General features: G+C 48.0%; 5 protein-coding genes and 1 non-coding gene across 6 annotated transcripts; 4 read left to right on the top strand and 2 right to left on the bottom strand.

The window, feature by feature from the left end:
- The first annotated feature begins 5,544 nt into the window (after positions 1 to 5,544).
- SCP_t0409840 lies at positions 5,545 to 5,641 on the top strand. Its single transcript is given in 2 exon segments — positions 5,545 to 5,583; positions 5,595 to 5,641. It is a non-coding gene; the product is annotated as a tRNA-Leu (tRNA).
- A 150-nt stretch (positions 5,642 to 5,791) lies between these two features.
- On the bottom strand, positions 5,792 to 6,974 carry SCP_0409830 (hypothetical protein; the record flags this gene model as incomplete). Its single annotated transcript, XM_027757711.1, has 10 exons — positions 5,792 to 5,800; positions 5,861 to 5,900; positions 5,969 to 6,046; positions 6,099 to 6,208; positions 6,264 to 6,391; positions 6,448 to 6,546; positions 6,615 to 6,667; positions 6,740 to 6,803; positions 6,851 to 6,909; positions 6,961 to 6,974. 10 exons carry the CDS (start codon positions 6,972 to 6,974, stop codon positions 5,792 to 5,794), a joined length of 654 nt encoding a protein of 217 aa, XP_027613512.1.
- An 868-nt stretch (positions 6,975 to 7,842) lies between these two features.
- On the top strand, positions 7,843 to 8,659 carry SCP_0409820 (5-demethoxyubiquinone hydroxylase, mitochondrial; the record flags this gene model as incomplete). The annotated part of the gene is made up of 3 exons (XM_027757710.1): positions 7,843 to 8,127; positions 8,199 to 8,398; positions 8,452 to 8,659. The coding sequence occupies 3 exons, from the start codon at positions 7,843 to 7,845 to the stop codon at positions 8,657 to 8,659; spliced, it is 693 nt and encodes a 230-aa protein (XP_027613511.1).
- A 92-nt stretch (positions 8,660 to 8,751) lies between these two features.
- Positions 8,752 to 9,216, bottom strand: SCP_0409810 (predicted protein; the record flags this gene model as incomplete). The annotated part of the gene is made up of 5 exons (XM_027757709.1): positions 8,752 to 8,817; positions 8,872 to 8,982; positions 9,037 to 9,069; positions 9,124 to 9,134; positions 9,204 to 9,216. 5 exons carry the CDS (start codon positions 9,214 to 9,216, stop codon positions 8,752 to 8,754), a joined length of 234 nt encoding a protein of 77 aa, XP_027613510.1.
- Positions 9,217 to 9,327: 111 nt separating this feature from the next.
- SCP_0409800 (hypothetical protein) lies at positions 9,328 to 12,209 on the top strand (the record flags this gene model as incomplete). The annotated part of the gene is made up of 12 exons (XM_027757708.1): positions 9,328 to 9,471; positions 9,520 to 9,738; positions 9,806 to 9,875; positions 9,962 to 10,425; positions 10,478 to 10,775; positions 10,829 to 11,092; positions 11,169 to 11,212; positions 11,273 to 11,356; positions 11,405 to 11,581; positions 11,651 to 11,976; positions 12,027 to 12,135; positions 12,186 to 12,209. 12 exons carry the CDS (start codon positions 9,328 to 9,330, stop codon positions 12,207 to 12,209), a joined length of 2,223 nt encoding a protein of 740 aa, XP_027613509.1.
- Positions 12,210 to 12,497: 288 nt separating this feature from the next.
- On the top strand, positions 12,498 to 17,911 carry SCP_0409790 (hypothetical protein; the record flags this gene model as incomplete). The annotated part of the gene is made up of 14 exons (XM_027757707.1): positions 12,498 to 13,039; positions 13,090 to 13,173; positions 13,222 to 13,288; positions 13,337 to 13,663; positions 13,715 to 14,848; positions 14,901 to 15,963; positions 16,021 to 16,080; positions 16,136 to 16,266; positions 16,327 to 16,494; positions 16,540 to 16,608; positions 16,664 to 16,747; positions 16,806 to 16,932; positions 16,987 to 17,276; positions 17,342 to 17,911. The coding sequence occupies 14 exons, from the start codon at positions 12,498 to 12,500 to the stop codon at positions 17,909 to 17,911; spliced, it is 4,716 nt and encodes a 1,571-aa protein (XP_027613508.1).
- Positions 17,912 to 23,757: the final 5,846 nt, after the last annotated feature.

The raw sequence follows: 23,757 nt of genomic DNA, 5'->3' as shown, positions 1-23,757 counted from the left end.
TTGCCGTCATCAGGTAGATATTGTTCGAGATGGTGAGTGCAGCATGGGCTAGGGACAGTCCAGCACTGTGTTGCGTGGATTTCAATGTAGATATAGCACTGCTGCGAATCACATCAGGAGACCGTCCCGCATGAGTAGTGTGCAAAGTGCTTGCGGCCATCATAGCCCAAAAATCTGAATTCACATTTGCTGGAGAGCTACCATGTATATATATATCTATTCAGCAGTTGGTACTAGTCCGAATCTGTGTCACTACTCGTTCATTCATTGTGCTCATGCCCGGAAGGAGCATCTGATGAGAAACCATCATTGACTTGAGACCCAGAATGCCTGACAACTGAGCGACCTTCGTGTGGACGATGAAGATCCAGCACGGGCATCCACTCCTCGCCACCTGCATCTTCTCCAACAGGAGGCACTGCAGCATGGGCAGAAACCACAAGTTGAACGTCTTCATCATCATTGAATGCATAGAAGCATGCCAAAAGCTCACTATACACTGTCCAAATGTTCTCACGATGCACGATCGGGGCTCCCAACTCTTGGTAGAATTGGGCAGCACGCACTGCAAATGCGGGAGGGACAAGCTGGAAAACAGGATAGCCCAATTCTCTCAGATGCCACTGAACAAACCCACAGCATAATATATTCCGACATCTGTCATGAAACATGGACTTGGCAAACTTCGAGAGGATGACAGAGGCCCGGGAGTTCGCCATCTACATGAACTACGTCCGGAAACTCGGCTTCGAGGAGACGCCAGACTACGACTTCCTCCGTGAGCTCTTCACAAACACAGACTGACACAGACTGCTTCGAGCCTCGGTGGTGCGACGCCGCATGAATATACCATCACGTACATGTTGTGGAGATTACCGTCCAGTTATGCATACTAAGTGGACCTGCACAGTTCGTTCAAGCAGAGCCAGCAGTCCTATCTTTAGCGTAATAGACTCGCCTCACGTTTTCGCCGCTGCAGATCCTCCGCCAGCAGTCCGACGATTCGAGCTCGAGCTTGGTCTCTTGCTCCGTTGGCCGTGACATCCCCCAACGTCGACGCGTGTCACATTGTACAGCGTAGAGCTGGAGGTGTTCATCCAGATGGGATGAAACGGAGGTGTTTCACTTTCTCAGCTGGCAGCGATCGTCGTCATACGCGTCTCTGCCGCTTGCCGTCGACATCATCCCATCCGTACCTTTCGTCTGTGAGACCTCCGACGCTCAGAGATGGCAGCTGGGTGGGCGAAGCGTCGCTGATCCGAGCTCTGCTTCGGCTTATCTGCTGCTCTCTAATAGCTCGGCAACCTTCTCTACCTCTGTTGGAGGTGTGCGGATTAGCAATACTATGGAGGTCGTTTGGTTACGGTTCATTTATGGACAGATGCCGTGATGCCGACGCGTGGCTCTCGCGTGGTTCATCCAGGAGACCTCAGTCACCCCTTACGTGCGCTAGTATTTTTCCTTAGCACCTGCCATTCGTCCCGCATGTCGTGTTCGCCGTGCGTCGGCTCGAGCTCATCGTTGCTGACGACGAGCTCCACTACATGCTCAAAAACTTCTGAATATTTTCATTCCACTAATTACTATGTACATAGCAAGATATTGATCATGAATATGTAAGATGCTCTCGCGGTAGATGACCTAGTCCAAGAAGTTGCACAGTTGCGAGTACCTGGCCATGGCGTCGACACCGACACCGGGCCTGCAACGTAAACGAACGCTGTAGAGATAGGGGAAGTTGCTCGAGCACTATAAATGCGTGAGTTTCATCCGTATATGCATGGTGAGGCTCACCTTCGTAGTTCTCCTCCTTGAACGTGTCCCATACCTCGCGTACCTTGTCAGATGTCGCGTCCGCAGCATCCACAGCAATGTGACTATCGTGTCGAGAGGGTTCGTATGTTCGTCCACGATCGTACAAGTTTTGGGGCGTTTCGAGCGATAGGTCAGTACAGATAATCTACAAGCAATTTTTACCGCATATCACTCCTAATGGGGGATGTGTATCCTTCGAGAGACTCAACAGGAGGATTCGACGGAGGAGTTCCATTCACCATTCAGCGTGCGGAATAAGTATACCGGTAGGTCCCACTTCTTGATCGGAGCATCGAGATAGACGATGCACCCGCGGTAAGAAGAGAAGAAGGGGGGGGGAGACTCGTCTCGGATGTCCTATTTGTCCTCGCGGCATAGCGCTCAGCGGCTTCATCGATCCTGACACGTCCGACCGACCACCTCGACGCCTCGCCATACATGGTCGATGTCCACCAAAACGCGGGTGGCCGATTGGACATCGACGGCGACATAAAATTAAGGCCGAGGCGTGCACCGGAGTGTACGCTTGTACACTCACTTGGGGGAGCGCCTGTGCCCAGTCGATCGGAGCGTGAGGCAGACGTCCGGCTTTTCGGCCTTCGCGTATGGCAGCAGGGGGTATGCTCGCGTAGAAGATGCACGTCTCACTCGAGAAGGTCGGGTGCAGCAGGAGGTCGTTCCGAGAGCGAGAGGAGTGAGACGAGAGACGGAGTCATCTCAGGAATTCGGACGAGCTACTTGGCGAAATTTGCGGGTGCGCGCCGTGCACGATGAGCAGCTGCACCAAGATGAGCGAAGATCCGAGCTTACAAGTGGAGCACTGGCCTTCAAACCTCCGTAGGCTGCGAGGACACTTATGCGCATTGGCGTGCTGGACCCGACACGTTCGCGTATATATGCTCATTCTCCTGGGCGTCCGACGTCTCGAATCCAGCTGAGGCGGCTGTTTCCTCCCTCGAGTATGGGCAGCAGATGCTCGCCAGTGCCGTCCGAAACCTGAAGCTGGTGCGGGACGAGCTGGAAGGAACTTAAGCACTGAACGGCGCGTACCGTAGGACAAATATCTCCACATCCTGCAATGTCTCCAAGAACCCATACGCAATCACTCGGGGTTGAGATCAACAGGTGCGTACTACAATGAGTCGATAACCTTTTGTGCGCGCAGGCAGCCCACTACCCATGCGCGCGCGGGTTGGTCGGTGTTCACAATGATGTCCACGGCACGAATGACGCGATCTGTATGGGTGTAATGAGGTGTATGTTCATCAGGACGTCCTGAAAGAGACCGCTGATGCCTGCGACCGACAATATAGGTCGGGAGGTTGTAAGCAACTGCACCTCGGGCTACGAGTGGAAGAGGATAGAAATTGGCTTAACTACATAGAAGCCTGTTGAGCTCCTTATATACTGTAAACTAAAAGACTAGAAACTACCAGACTGTTCTCGAGACATTGTCCTTACTAATCCTAACCCTACGGACCTTTCCCGGACCTTTCCGTAGATGCCGGATTGCTAATCCGCACACCTCCAACAGAGGTAGAGAAGGTTGCCGAGCTATTAGAGAGCAGCAGATAAGCCGAAGCAGAGCTCGGATCAGCGACGCTTCGCCCACCCAGCTGCCATCTCTGAGCGTCGGAGGTCTCACAGACGAAAGGTACGGATGGGATGATGTCGACGGCAAGCGGCAGAGACGCGTATGACGACGATCGCTGCCAGCTGAGAAAGTGAAACACCTCCGTTTCATCCCATCTGGATGAACACCTCCAGCTCTACGCTGTACAATGTGACACGCGTCGACGTTGGGGGATGTCACGGCCAACGGAGCAAGAGACCAAGCTCGAGCTCGAATCGTCGGACTGCTGGCGGAGGATCTGCAGCGGCGAAAACGTGAGGCGAGTCTATTACGCTAAAGATAGGACTGCTGGCTCTGCTTGAACGAACTGTGCAGGTCCACTTAGTATGCATAACTGGACGGTAATCTCCACAACATGTACGTGATGGTATATTCATGCGGCGTCGCACCACCGAGGCTCGAAGCAGTCTGTGTCAGTCTGTGTTTGTGAAGAGCTCACGGAGGAAGTCGTAGTCTGGCGTCTCCTCGAAGCCGAGTTTCCGGACGTAGTTCATGTAGATGGCGAACTCCCGGGCCTCTGTCATCCTCTCGAAGTTTGCCAAGTCCATGTTTCATGACAGATGTCGGAATATATTATGCTGTGGGTTTGTTCAGTGGCATCTGAGAGAATTGGGCTATCCTGTTTTCCAGCTTGTCCCTCCCGCATTTGCAGTGCGTGCTGCCCAATTCTACCAAGAGTTGGGAGCCCCGATCGTGCATCGTGAGAACATTTGGACAGTGTATAGTGAGCTTTTGGCATGCTTCTATGCATTCAATGATGATGAAGACGTTCAACTTGTGGTTTCTGCCCATGCTGCAGTGCCTCCTGTTGGAGAAGATGCAGGTGGCGAGGAGTGGATGCCCGTGCTGGATCTTCATCGTCCACACGAAGGTCGCTCAGTTGTCAGGCATTCTGGGTCTCAAGTCAATGATGGTTTCTCATCAGATGCTCCTTCCGGGCATGAGCACAATGAATGAACGAGTAGTGACACAGATTCGGACTAGTACCAACTGCTGAATAGATATATATATACATGGTAGCTCTCCAGCAAATGTGAATTCAGATTTTTGGGCTATGATGGCCGCAAGCACTTTGCACACTACTCATGCGGGACGGTCTCCTGATGTGATTCGCAGCAGTGCTATATCTACATTGAAATCCACGCAACACAGTGCTGGACTGTCCCTAGCCCATGCTGCACTCACCATCTCGAACAATATCTACCTGATGACGGCAAGAGCACCTTACATATTAATGATGAATACTTCTTGCTAATGTATGTATATGGTAATTAGTGGAATGAAAATATTTAGGAGAAGTTTTTGAGCATGTAACTAGTGGAGCTCGTCGTCAGCAGCGATGAGCTCGAGCCGACGCACGGCGAGCACGACATGCGGGACGAATGGCAGGTGCTAAGGAAAAATACTGGCGCACGTAAGGGGTGACTGAGGTCTCCTGGATGAACCACGCGAGAGCCACGCGTCGGCATCACGGCATCTGTCCATAAACGAACCGTAACCAAACGACCTCCATACAGGGAGGGTGTTGAAAAGATGTTTTACATTTGGAACTTCGGCATGGTCCCCTAAAAGCGAGATTTACATAGACCAAATTTAGACAGCACGGTTTATGTAACGGTGATGGCGAGCGTCTGTCGTTTCTTCCCTCTATGGCGCGCTAGGTACATCCCGACCACCCTCCTTTTGATTCCGTTTCTTTTCACGTTTCCCCCCTCCACTCACTCCTTCACCTCCGGTTTCGGTCTCTCCATTTACCGGGGGGTCTCACTACGTATAAAAGGACGACGTTCCTACTGTGTAGAGGTAGCGTACCGTCTATTGAAAACCCAGCCTTCAAAGCTGAACTTCGTGTGTGCGCTTCCGTGTGACGCGACCTCCCTATTCCGGTAGCCAGCGTCACAGTTTAGAACCTACATGTCCACGGAAAGGCACATCAAACAAAAATCCCTTCTCCGCCCCCTCTCCGACTAGCGGAGCATGAGACCAACCCAATCATCGCCTTCTCTTTTGAACTTAAGTGAATCTTTTTGTGTTAATGTGAGTATATTTGCTTGCTGAAAGGCTTCAGCTGGCTGGTGTGCCTCAGTGTTGAACCTGGTGACGTGGCCGAGTTGGTCTAAGGCGTTGGATTTAAGTTTGGTTTCGATTCCCAATGGGTGTAAGCCCGCGCGAGTTCGAACCTCGCCGTCACCATTTTTCATTTTGCCGCTTCGGCCCCCCACTGTAGAACATCTTAACTGTTCCGCGACCTCACCGTCTAAAACAGACGTCTAAATTTACTCATCCATGCGATCATTGGTCATCACATTATTCATTGGAGGTAGGAGGAGCACAACGCCAGACTCAGAATAGCTGATATCACATTGCCGTTGAGGAACGACGACACATGAACAATTTTTTTGAATGACTCACACCAGAGATACTGTCTTTTCCGCCAGGCATTTCCCGCACCCTTTTAACATATGAGGTCGTTTGATGAGTATGTGTGATTGAGAGAACGTCAGCGGAGTCAATATTCACCTTCTGGAGGGTCTGAACTGATCGGCTGGGTCGGGGGCATCCCACAAACTGGCAACACCTGATTTCGTACGCCTACTCCTAAGGTCGTGTCAGTGGACAAACGTAGACTATGAACAGTAAGAACATATACTTCGAACCAGTATTACTGGTACTAATCTCTTCCGCCTTGTCGGAGTCGGGAGACTTCTGCTCAGTGACAGCAGGATGTTCTGCAACGGGCTCTGAGTGTGCCTCAGTAGGCTGGCAGAGCAATCAACTTTACGTGCACGAACTGTAAGAAGACTAGTAACCATACCTTCGCACCGCCTCTCAATGGTGCAGTTGCCAATGCGTCATTGTCATCGGTACCAAAAATATTTGTATGTGCACCACCAGGCACTTCGCGAACCTTGCGCGAAGGTCGGAATGCGTTTGAGTTAAGGACTGCATAAAATCACAAATGTGACAGGATATAAACCGATACACGAAAGGTTAGCAACCTGCAGGCGTAGTCTCATTGGAAGAGGGTTGGTCCACGTTCGAAGAGGATTGGCCCGAATTTACTCCAGAAGCAACAGCCGTCCCAAAGTGAGCAAAGCCTACCGCAACATTATTCAAAATAGGGTCGAGAGCGGTGATCAAGAGATTCAAGGCCGGGAACACGTACGAGGTAACTTCTGGATGTTTGTGAAATTGGGATCGACGGTAACACCTGCATACCTATGAATGTTTATTGTCAGCGGATACCATCGTGCTCCCAAATGAGTTGCAAATCGAGAAAGAGACCCATACTTCATGAACTCGAGAAGGGAGCGCTTGGTGAAGACTATCTGAGTTGTGTCCCAGTCCAGCATACCTGGGGAAACGGTGAGACTGTGTCGGGTTGCAGTTAGGTATACATACCGAGGTTAGCAGGCCAATCTCGCTCATTGCTCATGTCGACGACAGAGGAGGGCGTAAATCTGCATTATTTGTCAATTGAGAAGGCGATAATAAGTGGTCGAAGAGCGCACCCCGAAGACGACATAGCGGGCAGGTACAAATGCTATGGGCGGCCACGCGCCAAGCTGAGGGCAACCGTCTCTAACACTGACAGTACTCAAGTACTTTTGGCGGTATTACTACCTAAATGCGCACGTGACTGTCTATACTACAAGAAGTATCTATCCTTCGGCCGCGCAACCGCTCGATGAGATCGTACTTGAGTTCTCTGTACAAAAGTATCGCCTTTACTTCTCCAAGGTCTTCGATGGTGTGAGATGCGGCTGAAGAGACTGGGTTTCCCAAAATAGCACACAGTCTGGTGAAACACTAGTGTGTGAGCCCACTGAAATCGGCATATTGATTGCATTTGAGTGACAGCTGAAGGGGTGACCAAAAGGCTCAGAGGTTCAGCATGAAAATACCCCATAGCTATAGAACCGTACCATCGACCACAGAGTAGTATAACCATCAGACATAGCACAACCCTCGAAGGGAATTGAATATCGCGCGGATGATAGGAAACTACGTGTCTCATATGGACAGACCGCAGAGCATATACCCACTTCATCCTCGACTACTATCACGTGACCTTTTTGTCACGCTTGGCGGGAGAAACACACTGAATGGCTAATTCCTCCATGCACAGGACAAGCATCAAAAATATGCTTCTGTAACTTTGTAGAAGATGATTTTTGAGATTTAGTTACAGAAACAGATTATTTTATTTTGGAGGAGGGATGGAGAAATTAGGCTGCTAGTGCTCCAAATTCACACCTTTCCCCGCCAATCTCGCGCCACCGTGACAGACTTTGGCTGAGGCACCTGATGTGTCACGCTGTGACGATAGTAGTCGAGGATGAAGTGGGTCTATCTTACTCTTCTGTATTAATTATCGTCTTTCCCCGGTCAACATGCTCAAACCACAATGCGTTTCGCGATGTCGAGCTATTCAACCCCGTCTCCGGCGTGGGCTCACCTGGCTTAATTGCCAGCCTGGCCCTTCTATAGCCTATCTCCAAACGTACAAACCTGACGATCCAGCAGTCGCCAGTACACCCGACCTGTCGGCAAAGCAAAAGAAGATTCTTGACAGCGCCCTGCGTGTTGATCAGGCGGGAGAATTGGCTGCGAACTACATATACATGGGTCAAATGGCTGTTCTTGGCCGTGATCCCTTGACTGGTCCTCTCATTCAGGCAAGCAATCTCACCATCCGACACGACCCTGTCATCAATGGCATTCAAAGGCTAATCGTGCACTCGCACAGGAAATGTGGGATCAGGAGAAGAAACATCTCGCAGTGATGAACAAGCTCCAGGTACAGCACCGAGCGCGACCCACCATTGTTTGGGATGTAGCTCGAATTGCCGGCTTCGGTCTCGGCGCGGTCACTGCACTGATGAGTAGGGAGGCAGCAATGGCATGCACAGAAGCCGTTGAAACTGTCATTGGCGAGCACTATGATGAGTACGTCCAGCGTCTGCCGTTTTATTTGACATCAAGCCTGAAGTCCGACATAGCCAACTGCGCGAAATGGAAGATTTGCCCACGTCACATCCAAGTGTACCACTCCTGAGGAACGTCGTACGGGAGTTTCGAGACGACGAACTTGAGCATCTGGATATTGCAGTGGAGAACTATGCTCAGCGAGCACCTGCACATGCACTACTCAGCACTGTTGTGGGAGCAGGATGCAAGATTGCTATTGAGCTCTGTAAGAGGGTATAGTGTCTCTCTATCGCCTTTGGCAGCCCCGCTTGTTATTGTTAAGTAATCGAACAACATTCTGCCCGATGGCGTACGAAGGAACAGTCTGACGCTTATCTGCTGGGCTGAACGCGTGCCAATGACTCGTTCTTCAGTTTCCCCATCCAACTCCACTTGCACTGAAGAAGAGGGTGAGTTCATGGAGATGAACAAGAGACAGTTGCAAGACTGACATCCTCGTGAGCGGCAAGGTACAGCACAGCACCAGGAACCAGTAAAAGTCCGCATACGGATTGCCAAGTAGTCCGAGGAGTGAAGCGGAAATGCTTGTACGCATTTTCGCGCTGAAGATGTGATGAATGCATGTATCAAAAAGAGAGAGACATAACGATGGGCACCATGCTGTTCCATCGCTCGATGGCGGGGTCGTGCTTCAGAAAGAAGATGTCAGTGACGATGTGAGGGGTAGACGAAGAAACGTCGACCTTTGTGTATCCTGAACATCAGGAAACAATAAACAATTAGCGAAGAAGAGATAGTGAACGACGACGAGGGCTGCACTGACCGTGGCCTGCCATGGTTGCCGTTGAGAGTCGAGGAAGGTGTTGACGTTTGTTTGCTTGCGACTTGTCAACAACCATCACCCTGAGCTCCATCACTTACTGCCGACCACTTGCTTCCTCTCTGACATGGCTTATAACCGCGAATGGGACAGAGGCAAATTTGTCCCCAACGAAGGCTCAGCCTGGCAATACAATACTTCCAGACCCAGTCTCCATCCTAGGGACGATGAATACTATTCCGAAGGAAAGCGCAGGAAGTTCAACGATGGCGTTGGTGCTTCGAATTACTCTGTTTCTCCCTACTCTCATGTACTTCAGGGATACGATACGGCTTACGCGGTTGAGCCTGCGTACAGCGACAACGCCTATGACACCAGCTTTGCCCAGGGCCGACAGACAGAATCTAATCAGGACTATTACCCCTCCGAAGACCGCCACCAACGCGGTGGTGCTCACGGCAAGAAACGTCTGGTGCCGAGCGAACCGAGCCCCCATGTGATTTTCCTCGGATTGGATCCAGACTTTACCGAAGCAGACGTTCGTCCATTTGCATTCTTCGCGTCACGGAACAGCTTATATCTTCTCTCACGTCAACGTGGCTTAGCTTCAAGCATACCTCGCCAGCAACAGTTGCAGTATTGAGACGGTCACCATAATTCGAGACAGATCAACAGGCACTTGCCCCTTCGTCTTTCCTGCTTATTCCGCAGTGCATTGACGTTCTCTTCTTCGCATCGGTTTCTTGTTCCTTTCTTTCAAGGTGTTTCCAAGGGGTTTGGCTTTGCCCAATTCACGAGCACCGAGCATGCCCGCGCATTCGTCGATCCTCTTTTCCCGTTCATTCAAGTACCTCCGCCCGCCTCACATGGCGCCTCCGCCTCTGCAGCCTTCTATAAGGCGCTCGAGATGGGTAGTGCAACGCCGCACGGCGGTCGTCGAGTGAAGATTGATTTTTCTCAGAGTGCCAGTCCGGGCGAGAAACGCGGCCGAGGTCCGCAACATGCGAACGACGGCACACGGGACATAGGCAACGCTCAAGCGGCTGTGTTGTTGTTTCGCGGTCTGGATCCCCTTTCTGGTCCACAAGCTATCGCACAAGCTATGAAAACATCTGCTGGCGTCGGTCGTGAGGGTGCTCGCGGTATGCGACGCATCATTCTCATCAAGGATAAGGTTACTATGGCTAGTTGGGGATTCGCATTCGTGGAGTTTGTCGATGTACAGGTGGGACGGTGAACTTCTTTCCTTCCTTCAGGTGCTAAGGCTCGTTTAACAGTCCGCGTCTGCGGTGTTAGGCGTCACAATGTCGCCTGAAATCCATCCCTCGGGGTTCCGTATTTCTGATCGTCCTGTCGCTGCCTCGTTCGCCCATCCATATTCTTTTCAACCACAACCCGATTTTTCTCTTCGCGACGATGCATGTCTACCGTCCTCTTCGAGTTTAGGTGGGGTTGAAGGGACTTGGGTTCGATATTGGGATGAAGCGTCCACTGCTGCTGTTTTGGAGTTCAAGGTAGAAGAGCCTGTGGAGCCTACTGTCCCGCCTGTGAAGGAGAAGAAGAAGAAGAGTAAAGGTCAGTTATTATGCTTGAGCGATGTCGTACATATTCCATGACACGCGATGCAGGTGCTTCTGAGACCGTCAATCCCCCGACTGATGAACGCCCAGCGGAAGCTTCCGCTCTTCCTGTATCGGACAAGCCAGTGATGCTGAGCTTCAAATCCACTACATCGAACAAGCAAGGTCCGGCGAATACTTTGGGAACTAGTGGTCAGCCGAAGAAGGCTGCTCCTCTGTCGCTAGCGTTCTCGATGGCGGAGGATAATCAGCACCCTGATGTCTCAGATGTCGAGAGCGATAATACGAAAGGTGCAACAGAGGATCCCAAGGGTTTGTCTCATTGTCTCGAGATGTGTGAAGGTGCTGTGGATGTGCGCGCTGACGTCTCTGTTCTCGTAATCTGCAGTGACTACGGCGAAGAAGGTAGCTCCCTTGATTGCAAGCAGGAAGGTGAGCTTAGGGTCTACCGTTATGTGGCTGGCGAAGGCCCTGTGTTGATAGAAGGAGCAGACCGCAAATAATATTACCAAATGGAACCAAGTTCAGGACGTACTCAGTCATGACACAGATCCACGTGTACCTCCGACGCCTGCTGTAGGTCGTCTTCCTGGCAAGTAGGTGGCTTTCTAATGATAACCGCAGGTGTCAACTTCGAACACACCTGTAGTGGCGACGAAAGCAAAGTCCTTGACTCCAGCACCTGTCGAAAATGAATTTGAATTCGCAGACACACATGCGATGACTTGCCTGCTGTGCGCCCGGCAATTCAAGTCCCTCGAGCAGTTGAGACGTCATAATAAGGAGTCTGATCTGCACAAGGTTTGTCGCTATGTATTATGCATATTCCAAATCTTCATGTAGGATCTTGCGTGGTCTTTTCACATGCAGAAGAATCACAAGGATGTGAGCCTTAGGGAGGTAGCTCGAAGGAAGGCGGAAGCCGTCCGTGCCAAGGTGGAGCAACCGAAGTACAGAGATCGCGCTTCTGAACGTCGTGTCATGCACAATCAACCTGACATTCCCCTTTCGTCCGAGACCAGCGTGTCTCATGGAAAGAAGAGACATGCCGAGGGCCCTCCGCCATCCTCCCCGCCTCCTCTCCCTGTTAACCCGGGGCAGGACTCAAGTAACGTGGGCAATAAGTTACTGAAAATGATGGGCTGGAAAGAAGGAACTGGTCTCGGGACGGATGGCGAAGGCAGAGTGGAACCAATGTGCGCCTTCAGTGACGCCGAGAATGAAACCTGCTGATGTCTCTTTGAAGCCAAACCGCAATTTACGCACAGGGTGTAGGACTAGGCGCAAGTAAAGGCAAAGAGATCGGCAAATATGCCGATGGATATGCAGGGTATGTTCACATGGCGCAGGATGCGGTGAGTTCTCCGAAGCTCTGTTCGTCGACGTGCTGACAAGTTCACATCAGGCGCGAGAGCGCTATGGAAGTTAGTTGCGTGCTTGCGTGCTCGCCTTGCTAGTAGCCATACATACAGTTATAATGATGTCCAATCTCAATGTGTCCTTCGAGAGTGAAACATGTTTCTGCTTTCGCGAATTTTGCAGAATTTCACGATTTGTTAATAAGTGGTACATATGCAAGTATGACCACGGCCGGACGCGGTTGTGGCTGTTTTTCCTGGACGAAGCGTAAGATGCAAGCGTAATTCTTGTCTCCTACGACCTTTCTTTCGTCTGTCATCACCTGCGACGACAGCGTTGCTGTTAACTCTCTCTGGATATGGAGACTCTGTTTAGGAAGAAGAAGAGCGGGCCTCGCCAATCTTCCGTAACTGCTAATGACCTGAACGAACGATCCTTACGCCCACTCTCGAGCACTTCTGTTGCCACCGTTCGTTCCGAATACAACCGCAACTCACGTTATACCCCCTCTGTGTCCCCCGTTGAGCAACACCATCACTTCTCTAGTTTTTCGCAGCAGCTGCATCGACTTACTACCACAGATGGCTTCTACTTTGCCCGCCCAGACAATGACGAGGATATTGACGCGTTATTCCAAAATATTATGAGGTTACGGGATCTGGGTGACATGCCTAGCCTTTCCATCGACCAGAAATGGCACATCGTATACAATGACGAGCAGCTTCGATGGAAGGAGGAGAAGCAGCGAGAGGAGCAGGCCAAGAAGCAGCACGATATAGGTCAACCGCAATCTATAGTAGAGGGTACACCGGAATGGTACATCAAGAAGTTCCTGGACAAGACCGTTAGTGCAAAACAAGCATCGAGGCTGCAAGTCTCCTTGCGAAGTAACGAGCTAGGGTGAGTCGCTACTCAGCAAGCGTGCGATGGGTTCGCTCATTCGACATTAGCTGGTTCAAGCATTTCGTATCCATCCAAGGTACTTCCGTTCTCGCACAGACTCTTCACCATATTAGCCGTAAGGGTGCGCAGAGGTGAGTATTGCTCAAGATTCTGACGCTATTACCAAAACTCTCAATCAGACGAAAGGATGACATTGATCTGGAGTATGAAGTCGCTAAGTGTTTGCGACAAATCCTCAACCATCCCGTATGTGTTCTCTCCGACGTTACTTTCTTCTCTGACGGAATGTTGCAGTCCGGAACGAAGGATGCGACGAGCCATAGCATGATTGTCACACAAGTCGCATCTTCGCTGAATACCCCCAATATACCGACTCGCAAAATAGTGGTGGACCTTCTCTCATTCCTAGTGTACTACAACGACGGCCAGGCGCATCACATGGTTATCTCTGCTCTGGAGGCGCTCAGCGCTGCTAATAATGAGCCAGGAAACTGCTACGCTTATTGGTTCAAGTCACTGGAGAATGCGCTCTCCGGCAGGGGTAAAATGGGAACCTTGGTCGGTGCGAGTGAAGAGGTCAGGAGGCACGGCGGTGTTGATAGTTCTCTAAACGACTACACAGTGGGTGCCGAAATCCTCTCCTTTTGACTGCTTTGCTTATGCCACTAGTAGTTGTCCAACATCATCCTCGTCAATGGTATTATTGACGGTGTCGACGACCTCGACCTCAGAGTACATCACCGGTCGCAGATGGAGGCTGCTGGATTGCAGCGGATCACTACTCTTTGTCACAGCTTTGGCGTGTCGAGCATTGAGACGCAACTTCAGATGCTCCAAGGAAATCTGGAGGAAGATGAGAGAAGATTGAAGGAGCGCATTGACCAGGAAATCTTACGAGATCTCACAAATCCGGAAGATGTGTATAATGCCTTAAGTGCCAAAATCGAGGATTCAAAGGCCAGGGACTATTTCCTTTCAATGTTACAACATTTACTACTCATTCGAGAAGAGGGTCCTGCCCTGGTCCACTACTACCAGCTTATTGATTCCATCGTAACCGACGTGGTTCTGGACAAAAAACTGGCTGGTGCCGAGCAGAGGTTAGGACATTCTGTTGAACGAGTCATAGCTCAGTTCAACGAGGCAGATCGTTATCAACAGGCTGAGGATGACCTGGCGAAGGCCCACGCTGCGGTGTTGCGACTTGGACTGGAGAAGGAAGCATTGGAAGAGGAGATTGCTCAAGGTAGTGATGGCCTGGTAGGCTCCCTGAAGGCGAAGGTCGCACACTTGGAGGAAAAGCTTCGGGTTTCACGCGAGAATACATCCAGACTTCAAGGTCAGCTTGAAGCGCAGAAGACTGGTTACGAAGAACAGATTGTTCAACTGGAAACTCAGATCATGGAGTTATTCAGGATGCTCAAAGAGGTAGGCAAGGGGGTTAACAAGATCTTCGACAATGCGGGCGCTATGGATCGGAAGACCTTAATCGAGACGCTGGAGAAGCACTTTCAGCGCGACAGGACAATTAGCATCCTGGAGGGCCGTGATAAACACCGTCGTCGGGTAGCGGATGATCGTACGGCTGCTCGCGATAATGCAGAAGTCGGTGAGGATAACGAGCGAATACCACCCAAGTCAGGGAGCCTCAGACGGCCCGGTCGCTCTTCAGTGAAAGATCAGTCAAAGCCACCGAAGCCGGCTGGATACGCAGACGTAGCGAACGGACATACTTCACAATTCATGGACGCAGACGATGCCATAGTGCAGGCGCAAATACAGCAACAGCTTGCCGAGGGTGCCATCGTGAGTAAGAGCACATTTCAGTGGTTAAGATGACAGTTTACATTTGTCACAGTACCCGAGGCGCGATGGTCCGTCTTCCAGTCCTCGGAGCATCAGAGGTTCACCCAAACGGAAAGAGCTCTATCGGCCTGATTATGTGATATCCACGTCGAAATTGAACAATATTTTAGCTCCAGCTGTGGATCATCTCGAAGGAAGCGGGCGCGACTCCACTCTTTTGAACGAGCCAGTTGACGAACAGGATGTAGAGAGTGAATTTGGACATCCCTCTTCTTCACGAAGTGGGCCTTCAGTACCCACAGAAGCCACGTCCGTCAGCTTCTATTCTGATGGCAGCCGTTTGCCAGTCCCTGGATCGTTGGCTGACCAGCTGCGAAATCACTTTGCGAGCAAAGGTCGACTGCCACCAGAGCAAAGTCCACACCAATCTCCTACTCTTACGACTGTTGCGGAGGAGACACCATCTATACATACTGGTGCACAACTCCTGGCAGAGGATTCATCCTCCTTAGGAGGATTTTCGTCTCCTCCTTCTCCTCCCCTTCCTCCTCCTCCGCCTCCTCCGCCTCCTCCGCCGCCACCTCCCCCAACCACATACCGAGCTACGGATAATGCATCCACGTCCCAACTGTCGCCTCCACCACCGCCACCACCACCACCGCCTCCACCGCCTCCACCACATCTCCTTTTTACTAATTATACCGCATCTACCTATACCGCATCTACTCCGGGAGCTGCTCTTCCTCCACCGCTGCCCCCGCCACCACCGCCGGTTGACCGCGCACCTATATTCTCATCTGCATGGCCGACATACAACTCGAAGGCAGTGACATCTCCTGTGCCTGGCTCAGCGCCAGGTTCAACGCGTTCGTCGATGCTCGGTGCGAATATAAGCAGTATTCTTTCTGCACGCAAAGATTTGTCGATAACTCCGAGTACAAAAATGAAGCAACTTCAATGGGATAAACTTCCTCAACAACTGGTCGCAAAGACTGTTTTCCACGAGGAAGAACCTCTGAAAGAGCAGGAGTGGGTTAGGAAGTTGCAGTCGGATGGTGTATGGATGGAAATGGAGGAAGACTTCAAGGCGAAACAACTGGTCATCAACTTGATGGGTAAGATGGATATGCATTTGTAGATCAAAGGCTGACAATTTGCTGTCTCTCTTACAGCCAAGCAGAAGCGTGCTGAGCTGAAGAGCGTTCTTGATCCACAGACCAAGAAGCGCGTGGGTATGTCAATCAGATCATTCGTATCCGCCAGTCGTCGATATTGATCAGTGTGAAGAGATTTTAATCCAGACTGTCAAGAGGCTACAGCCCGAAGAGATCGCTATGAAGATACGACATTTCGATCAAGAAGTCTGCACTCAAGTATTCTTGAGCGAGCTCAAGCCTGTTTTGCCGAACCCTGAGCAGGCAAGTGCGCTGTCGTCATTGCACGAATCTGTCCACCATAACATGACTTCATCATTTCAGGTTGGCAAGTTGAATGTCTATCGAAACGCTCAGCCAGAAGAGTTGGCCGGCCTTCACCCGTCAGACCGTCTTATGGTTCAACTTATCAAGATTGACCGGCTTGGGCCACGTATTGAAGGCATGCTGTACAAGCGTGTGTTCGACGAGACATGGTCACTCCTCGACGATGTGAGTGCCTTCGTTGTTTCATGACGCGTTGCTGACACATCGCAGAGTGCAAGAAAACTTTCCGAGGCCGGAAATGCCCTGCTCCACGCAAGATATTTCAAGGAGTTATTGAGTGTCAGTCACGCGCTCATGGAAATCCGTTATCCTTGCTAATCGTACAATCTACTAGCTAATCCTACTTATCGGTAATTACATGAATGGGACCGGCGTAAAGGGAGGAGCCTTTGGATTTCGAGTCAGTAGCATCAACAAGGTAAGCTTGTACATCAACGTCGTGTTCACGACGTTGAGACTAACTTTGCGTCTTTTAGTTGGTCGATACCAAGTCATTGCACAATACGACACTGTTGCATTTTCTTGAGCGGACCGTGAACAAGCATTTCTCTGAGATGGAAGAATTCCTTGACGAGCTTGCTGCTCCAGCAGAAGCCTATCGAGGTGCGTGATCTGCGCTGATGCGCTGTCGCTACTTATATACTCGTCCATCGTCAGTCAACTTGCAAGACGTACGCAAAAGCTTGGCCGAACTGCGCCAGGGACTGAAAGAGATACGGCAAGAATTGGCGGATCACTTTGCTGACATGGAGCAGAACGACAAGTACGGCAAGCAGATGTGGACATTCGTGGGGAAAGCTACGGCACAGCTTGAAGACCTAGTTGATGACGCTAACCACGCGGGCGCTGTGTACTCCGAGGTGGTCAAGTACTACGGGGAAGACGAGAAGAGTATGAATTCATCCGAGTTCTACGGTATCTTCAAGACGTTTGTCACCTCATACAAGGCGAGCATCCACTTGCTCAGTTCTTGAAGCGCTGTGGGCTGATCTGTACGTTTCATGAATGGCAGAAGTGTAAAGCGGACAACCAGAGTATTACCGAGGAACGAATGGCGATGGAGAAGCGGAGACAGGCTGCTGAAGAGTCTAAAGCAATGAGACAGAAGGCGGCAGAGGAGATGGCAAGTCAAGAACAAGAAGACACTTCTGTCCTCGACAACCTCCTGGAGAAGTTGCGTAATGGCGACAGTGTTGGGCGCAAAGTCCGAAGAGCCCGCGTTGGAACGGTTACTCGACCGACTCCTCCGCTGACTCTGAACACAGAAGTCCTGCTTGCCACGGCAGGTGGGGATGACACTGCAGATATCGCGCGAGACATGCTTGCACGATTAAAATCTGACGGATTTGATATAACAATGCCGGGGTCACCAACTGCTAGGCAATCAAGACAGAGAGGAGGGTTCAATGGTTCAAAAGGGATTGTGCAGGGGTTGGAAAATGGGATATCAGAGACAGAGAGAGGAAGTTCTTCTCACAAAGACTGCTCTCTCGTGGAGCCGTTCGGTGACGCATCATCAACTGTAGGTTCTGTGACTGATTCGGAATTGACACTTGTAGTGTCCACAAATGATGATGCATGATGTGGCAAGTTGTGGTCTAGTTTTATTGGTTGATCACTCATATTATTATCACATTGAGTTTCATATCTCTTTTACAGCCAGTTATGCACTGTTTGAATAATTTTTTTTCTTTCTGTTTATTGTCATTGAGGGCAGAGCCCTATGATAGACAAAAATCTACTGTACCTATACATAGTATGTACGAATGGGGTGTCAAATAAAACATGGTGCAAAAGCTACTGTATTATTATGACCACTTTAGTGCTAGATGTAATATGTGATCAAAATTTTCAGTCACTAGAATGTACTGCAAAATAAACAGAGTTTAGATAATCTGGCCTCAGACTATACTTATGACAGAGATTAAGCAAAACTCCAACCTTTAAAAGTCTTAGTTCAACCAACAGAACCTTTCTCTGCTTCTATTTTCTCCATGTATCTCATAAAAGACATTCATCCTACTCTATGCAAAATTGTAGGTGGAACAGAGCTTATCTTGAGGCACAGGACTTAATTTTCTGTTCGGATAACTGTTTGAAGTCAATTCCTACACTCTTCATCTTCTAATTCACTTTCAGTGGAAAATGTGTCTTGTTAGATTGTAGTGAGTCACACGAGGTCATGGCTATGACCAGCCATAATATTTTGGACTATTTGTGATCCTGAGTGAGGCTAGTTGAATGTGGTCACAGGCTATCTCTGATGATGTTTGGAATATGTGATAAGACTGATGGCATATCAGAAGGCCTTACAAGTGTCCATCTCGCAGCTGACCTACACTTATACCCTCCATACTGCCTTTCGTAACTGCACAACTCTCTGCCAGTCAGACTACCCCTGACATACGATTAGTGTTGCAGGGTCCAGTCTGGTCCAGTCTTTTACCTTTTTTGGCCAGGATTAGGACCAGGACTAGGACTAGGACTGAACCAGTCAAATTCTTCAGGACCAGGATCAGGACCAGTCCTGTTAGGACCAGTAAGAACTGCAGTCCTGGATCAGTCTGGACTGGTCCAGGACCAGACTCAGTCTTAGACCAGTCTTAACTGGTCTTAACTGGTCCTGGACTGGTCTTTGTTTACTTTGACTTATGTTAAGAGATTAAGACATGGTATCCACAACTTGTGAGGGGGTTGTACTTCATTATTACTAGTGTTTTTGCATTATATCTAAGTCTTACTTGAATTCTAGCTTTTTATCATGCCAATTTCTCAGCTTTGGCCTAAATTTTGATGTAAAACAGGCTTTAATAGCACCTAAACAGTATCAGTCCAGGACTGGTCCCAGACTGGTCCTGGACCAGTCCTGACAGTCCTGAGAATTCTGAAAATCTTCAGAACCAGGACCAGGACCAGTCCTGGACTGGACCCTGCAACACTACATACAATGGCTCACAAACAACAACAAATACTGATCTTTATCAAAATTGCTTGGTCATCTCACATCGCCATCCTCTTCTCTCTCTTTCTGCCCCCATTATTCCCTTTGACTAGCTAGTGTATATCATGCTCTCATGTGAGGCTATCTTTTTACTCATGGAAGTGCCTCATAGTCTCCATGTGCTCTGCCTGAGCTTCAGATTGGCAGATACATTTAGTCCCTCACAGATGCTGTCTGACAATCTCTGCTCTAGATACACTGACATGATGTCAATGGGAATTTGAAGGTTGAATGGAGGCCATGCTTATTGCACAAGCAGCAACAGATGATGCAGCAGCGATGATAAAATTCTCTTGCAATGTATGATGATCAGCGCGATGATGAGTTTGTATTTCCGTCGCAAGCCGGGAAGGTGGAGTACAAGTCCACGTGGGGTCTGAGATGCAATGGAGGAGAAAAGTCTATTCCAGAAGTATGAGGTGGGTAGCCTGATAGCGTAGCTAGGAAAATCTCTGTAGTTGCAATAATCACTGAGTAAAATCGCACTGCTCTAAGGAGAATGCTGAAATGCGGAAATGCAAGACTGCCCAGAAAATGCACAAATGCAAGACTGCCCAAAGATGCACAAACTGGATGGGATGGGAATGTGAATGAGGCTTTTGCAAGCGTACCTTCTGGGATGGTGGGTTCTCCCCGACCTCTTCTCCTGCCATTATACTTAAACAGGTCCTGACCTTTCCTGCCCTCCTGATACTGCCCGCATCTGCTTAACAATTGCTCCGCTGAATCACTGCCCATCATGCCATATATCGCAATCCTGTCTGCTCATGTTCCTACTCATTCCGAGGGGTCGTCCATCACTGAGCCCGCCTGAGTGCCTAATAAGCACCCGTCTGCCTCAGAGGCATATCTTCCATCCTGAACTCAATCTTCCATTCATGGATGCTAGCATCATCCTTCGCAAATACACCCTCGCGGAAGCTCTTCTTCGCATTGAGATCTTTACCGAGCTCATCGATCTGATCCTGTGGAAAGCATGGGCAGTCCGGATGCACGTCCTGCTAGTGAGGCTCCCGCGAGCATATGTTTCTTCGCTGTCTGACCCTCACACGTCCCTCAGGTCTTCATGGTCCAAGTCCAGTCTGAAGCGGCCAGCATGAGGATCATTCTACCCCTCCTGCGCGATATCCCTGTCCTCGCCCAAGTGGAAATACATCTTGCGACAGCTTGCACTATGGAAGGCAGTCGTCGGATGGTACCTCAGATTGCTGACCACCTTCCTGCTGTCATTCCTCGTGGTTTGACTGCCCGCATTCTGTATGATGACCCCACTGTCTGCGAGGACTTTGGTTTGGGCCACCCGCTGGATGGTCTCCCTGACATTGGTGCGCGGTTGTCCTATCCCTGTCTTCCTGGAATTGTGTTCCTTATATTTTTATTGCCATCAGGAACCTTGCGCCTTCGGGTTGAGACGTTGCACGATGTGGCCTGCAGACTGTACAATGTCATGCACCTCAGTGCACCATGTGTCCCTTCAGCGAGTGTACAAAATCTACTATGGAAAAATCTGCTGGCAATCTCCAAGATGGGTGCCAGCTTGCCCACCTTCAACACTCTCTCACAAGGTGAGCACTTATTGAGGGTAAGGAAGTGAAAGGGAAAAAAATCAAAACAAACACAAAACCTGCTTTGAGTCATTCTGAACCCTCACTGACATTGCAGCCTCATCCTTCCCATCCTCTAAGTCCACCGTAGCAATGCGAGCATGAGCACAACTTGAACCATGAGAGAAATGACCAGAACCTTGAGACAGGGAAGGACACTCACTTGTGGGGAGTGGGCCATTGCTTTGCATGGCAGGAACGATTCCTGAGGTCCTGTGTTCCTGCCTTTATCTCATCATCTAATTGTTCTCACATGCATTAATTATTTTGTATTACTCCTTAGTAGTTGATTACTTGTGAAGAGCGGTCCATTGCATTGCATAGCGTCCTGTATTTTTATTCAGTATCTATTTAAAGGTTTCACCATTTGTATTCACTCAAAACAGTTACTTTAGGTGAAAATCTACTAAAATTTGATGTTATACTAATAAGTGTAAAGAACTCAAGTCTTTCTTGTTAGTGTATAATTTTTTGAAGCTCTGAAACTTTGTTTTTATTTCAACTGCATTTATGTAAAAACTTATTTCATACAGATACGAAAAAGAAATAGAGTATTAGAATGACTTATAATACTATTTACATACTCTAAGTATTATTAATAACTGCATTCCAATATTTTAGTATGCTATTCATCTAATATTTTACTTACAAATATTTGGTAACAGTACTGCAATAGTCCAGCATGCCATCTATATATTTATACAAAAGAGTTACAAGAAAATGCTAGTGCTTTTTAAATAAAAGCATTATAATAGTGTATATTGTTATTCAATAACTGGTATATTGCTTAGTAATATATAGTATGCTTCTAATAATATTATACTCTTGACTTACTTATCAGATGTCATTTGATTGCAGTTTATAAAAATCTTATAATAGTATATAAGAGTATGCGACATACTTTATAACAATAATATGTTAGGTTATCACATGAGCCTTATATGTCTGCTACATCGCCTACTACCTTTTCCCATACCATTTAATATGATTTGATAATGTAGTATAATGTATATAATAATTTATTTGCAGCTGCATGATAATAGTCTAACATATTGCTAAGTATCTCAGAGTAGAATTATGTAAAACATGGCTTTAAAATGATATTACTCTGTCCTTTTATCAAAACTATATAAGAATGTTACTAAAATTGTTAGTATGCCTCTCCTAAAAATCACCTTCAAAATTGCTTTAAAATGATACTAATATGTTGTTCTACAAGAAGTATACAAAACATGACTAAAAGGTGACCAGTATGCATTCTAAAAGACTCAGCTGAAAAATGGCTTTAAAATGATATTACTATATTGTTTGCAAAAAGTATATAAAAAATATGACTAAAAAGTGACTTGTATGCATTTTAAAAGACTCGGTTGAAAAATGACTTTAAAATGATGCTACTATGTCATTTTATAAAATCAATATAAAAAATTACTAAAAAGTGATTAGTATGCATTTTAAAAGACTCAGCTGAAAAATGGCTTCAAAATGATATTATTATGTCATTTTATAAAAGTTATATAAAAACATGACTAAAAAGTCATTAATATTTATTTTATAAAGATTACCTTAATAGCCTATGATGTCATGCACCTACTGCAAGGTAATTATCTGATAGAATTTTAGATGCTATAGTCATGCCAAATTCTAGTAAGCTCCTACAATATCTTACTATATATTTTAATAACTTGTAGCAAGTTGCTTAGTATTCTGACAACCTTATAATAGCTTGGTATGCCACCTAGTATTTATTTGTCAAGCCTTCTAATAGTCTGAAAGGCCACCTAGTATCACTTTGTAGGAGTCTTACAACAATCTACAATGTCATCTACTAAATCCTAATATACCACCTATAAACCACAAATAGTCTATTGTATTCTCTACTAACTCCTAGTATGTCATATAATAATATCTAGTAAGCATTCTACAATATTGAACTACACTGAGTAGTATGAGTTGATAAGAGCCTTACAGTGACTTACAAATTTATCTACTGACTCTTAATCCATAAGAATCACTACAAAAAATGACCCTAGAAACTGTTACAAATGCAACTATAAGAATCACTACAAAAAATGACACCAGAAACTGTTGCCAATGTGACTATAAGAATCACTACAAAAAATGACCCTAAAAACTGTTACAAATGTGCCTACAAGAATCACTACAAAAAATGTTACCAACATGCCTATACAAACCACTACAAAAAAGAACACTAGAAACTGTTACAAATGTGCCTATACGAATCACCACAAAAAATGACACTGGAAACTGTTACAAATGTGCATATAACAATATATTAAAATGTATATGAGAAGTTGTCATTGTACTCTCTACTAACTACTAGTATGCCATTTACAGCGCTTTTCATGCAAATTTTTTGAGCTGGTGGCGCATCAAGTCCAGGACCCCAAAACCACTGAGTCTGGCTGGGTTCACCTTGATAGTATTCCTCCGCTGTCTTGTTCTGAGCTCCTTTGTCCTATAATGTCTGTCCCTCCTGAGGAGCTCCCTGACACGTTCAACACAAAATTTGTCATTCAGCTTACCATTTACAATTTCTGAGGTACGAAGAAATCGTTCTTGGGATGAGCCTTCCGCCAAATTCTGAGGGACATGTCAAACTGCCCCTATGCGTGAGAACGACTTTTTAATACAAATTTGTATGCATGACATGCACCCAGTCCTGGGTTAGGTCTAGGGTTTAACTACAAACTTTGTAGTGCCTGTTCTTACTGTACTATAGCTTGCATACAGTTGGTCTTTCAAAGTAATTGTAATAGAAACTAACACGACTTGCACAAATAGTAATCAACAAAAGTGCCA

The sequence above is a fragment of the Sparassis crispa genome (genome assembly GCF_003851025.1).
Source record: "Sparassis crispa DNA, contig_000003F, whole genome shotgun sequence".
NCBI lineage: Eukaryota > Fungi > Basidiomycota > Agaricomycetes > Polyporales > Sparassidaceae > Sparassis > Sparassis crispa.
The sequence above is the reverse complement of the archived record's forward strand: the minus strand, read 5'-3'. Positions and strand labels throughout refer to the sequence as shown.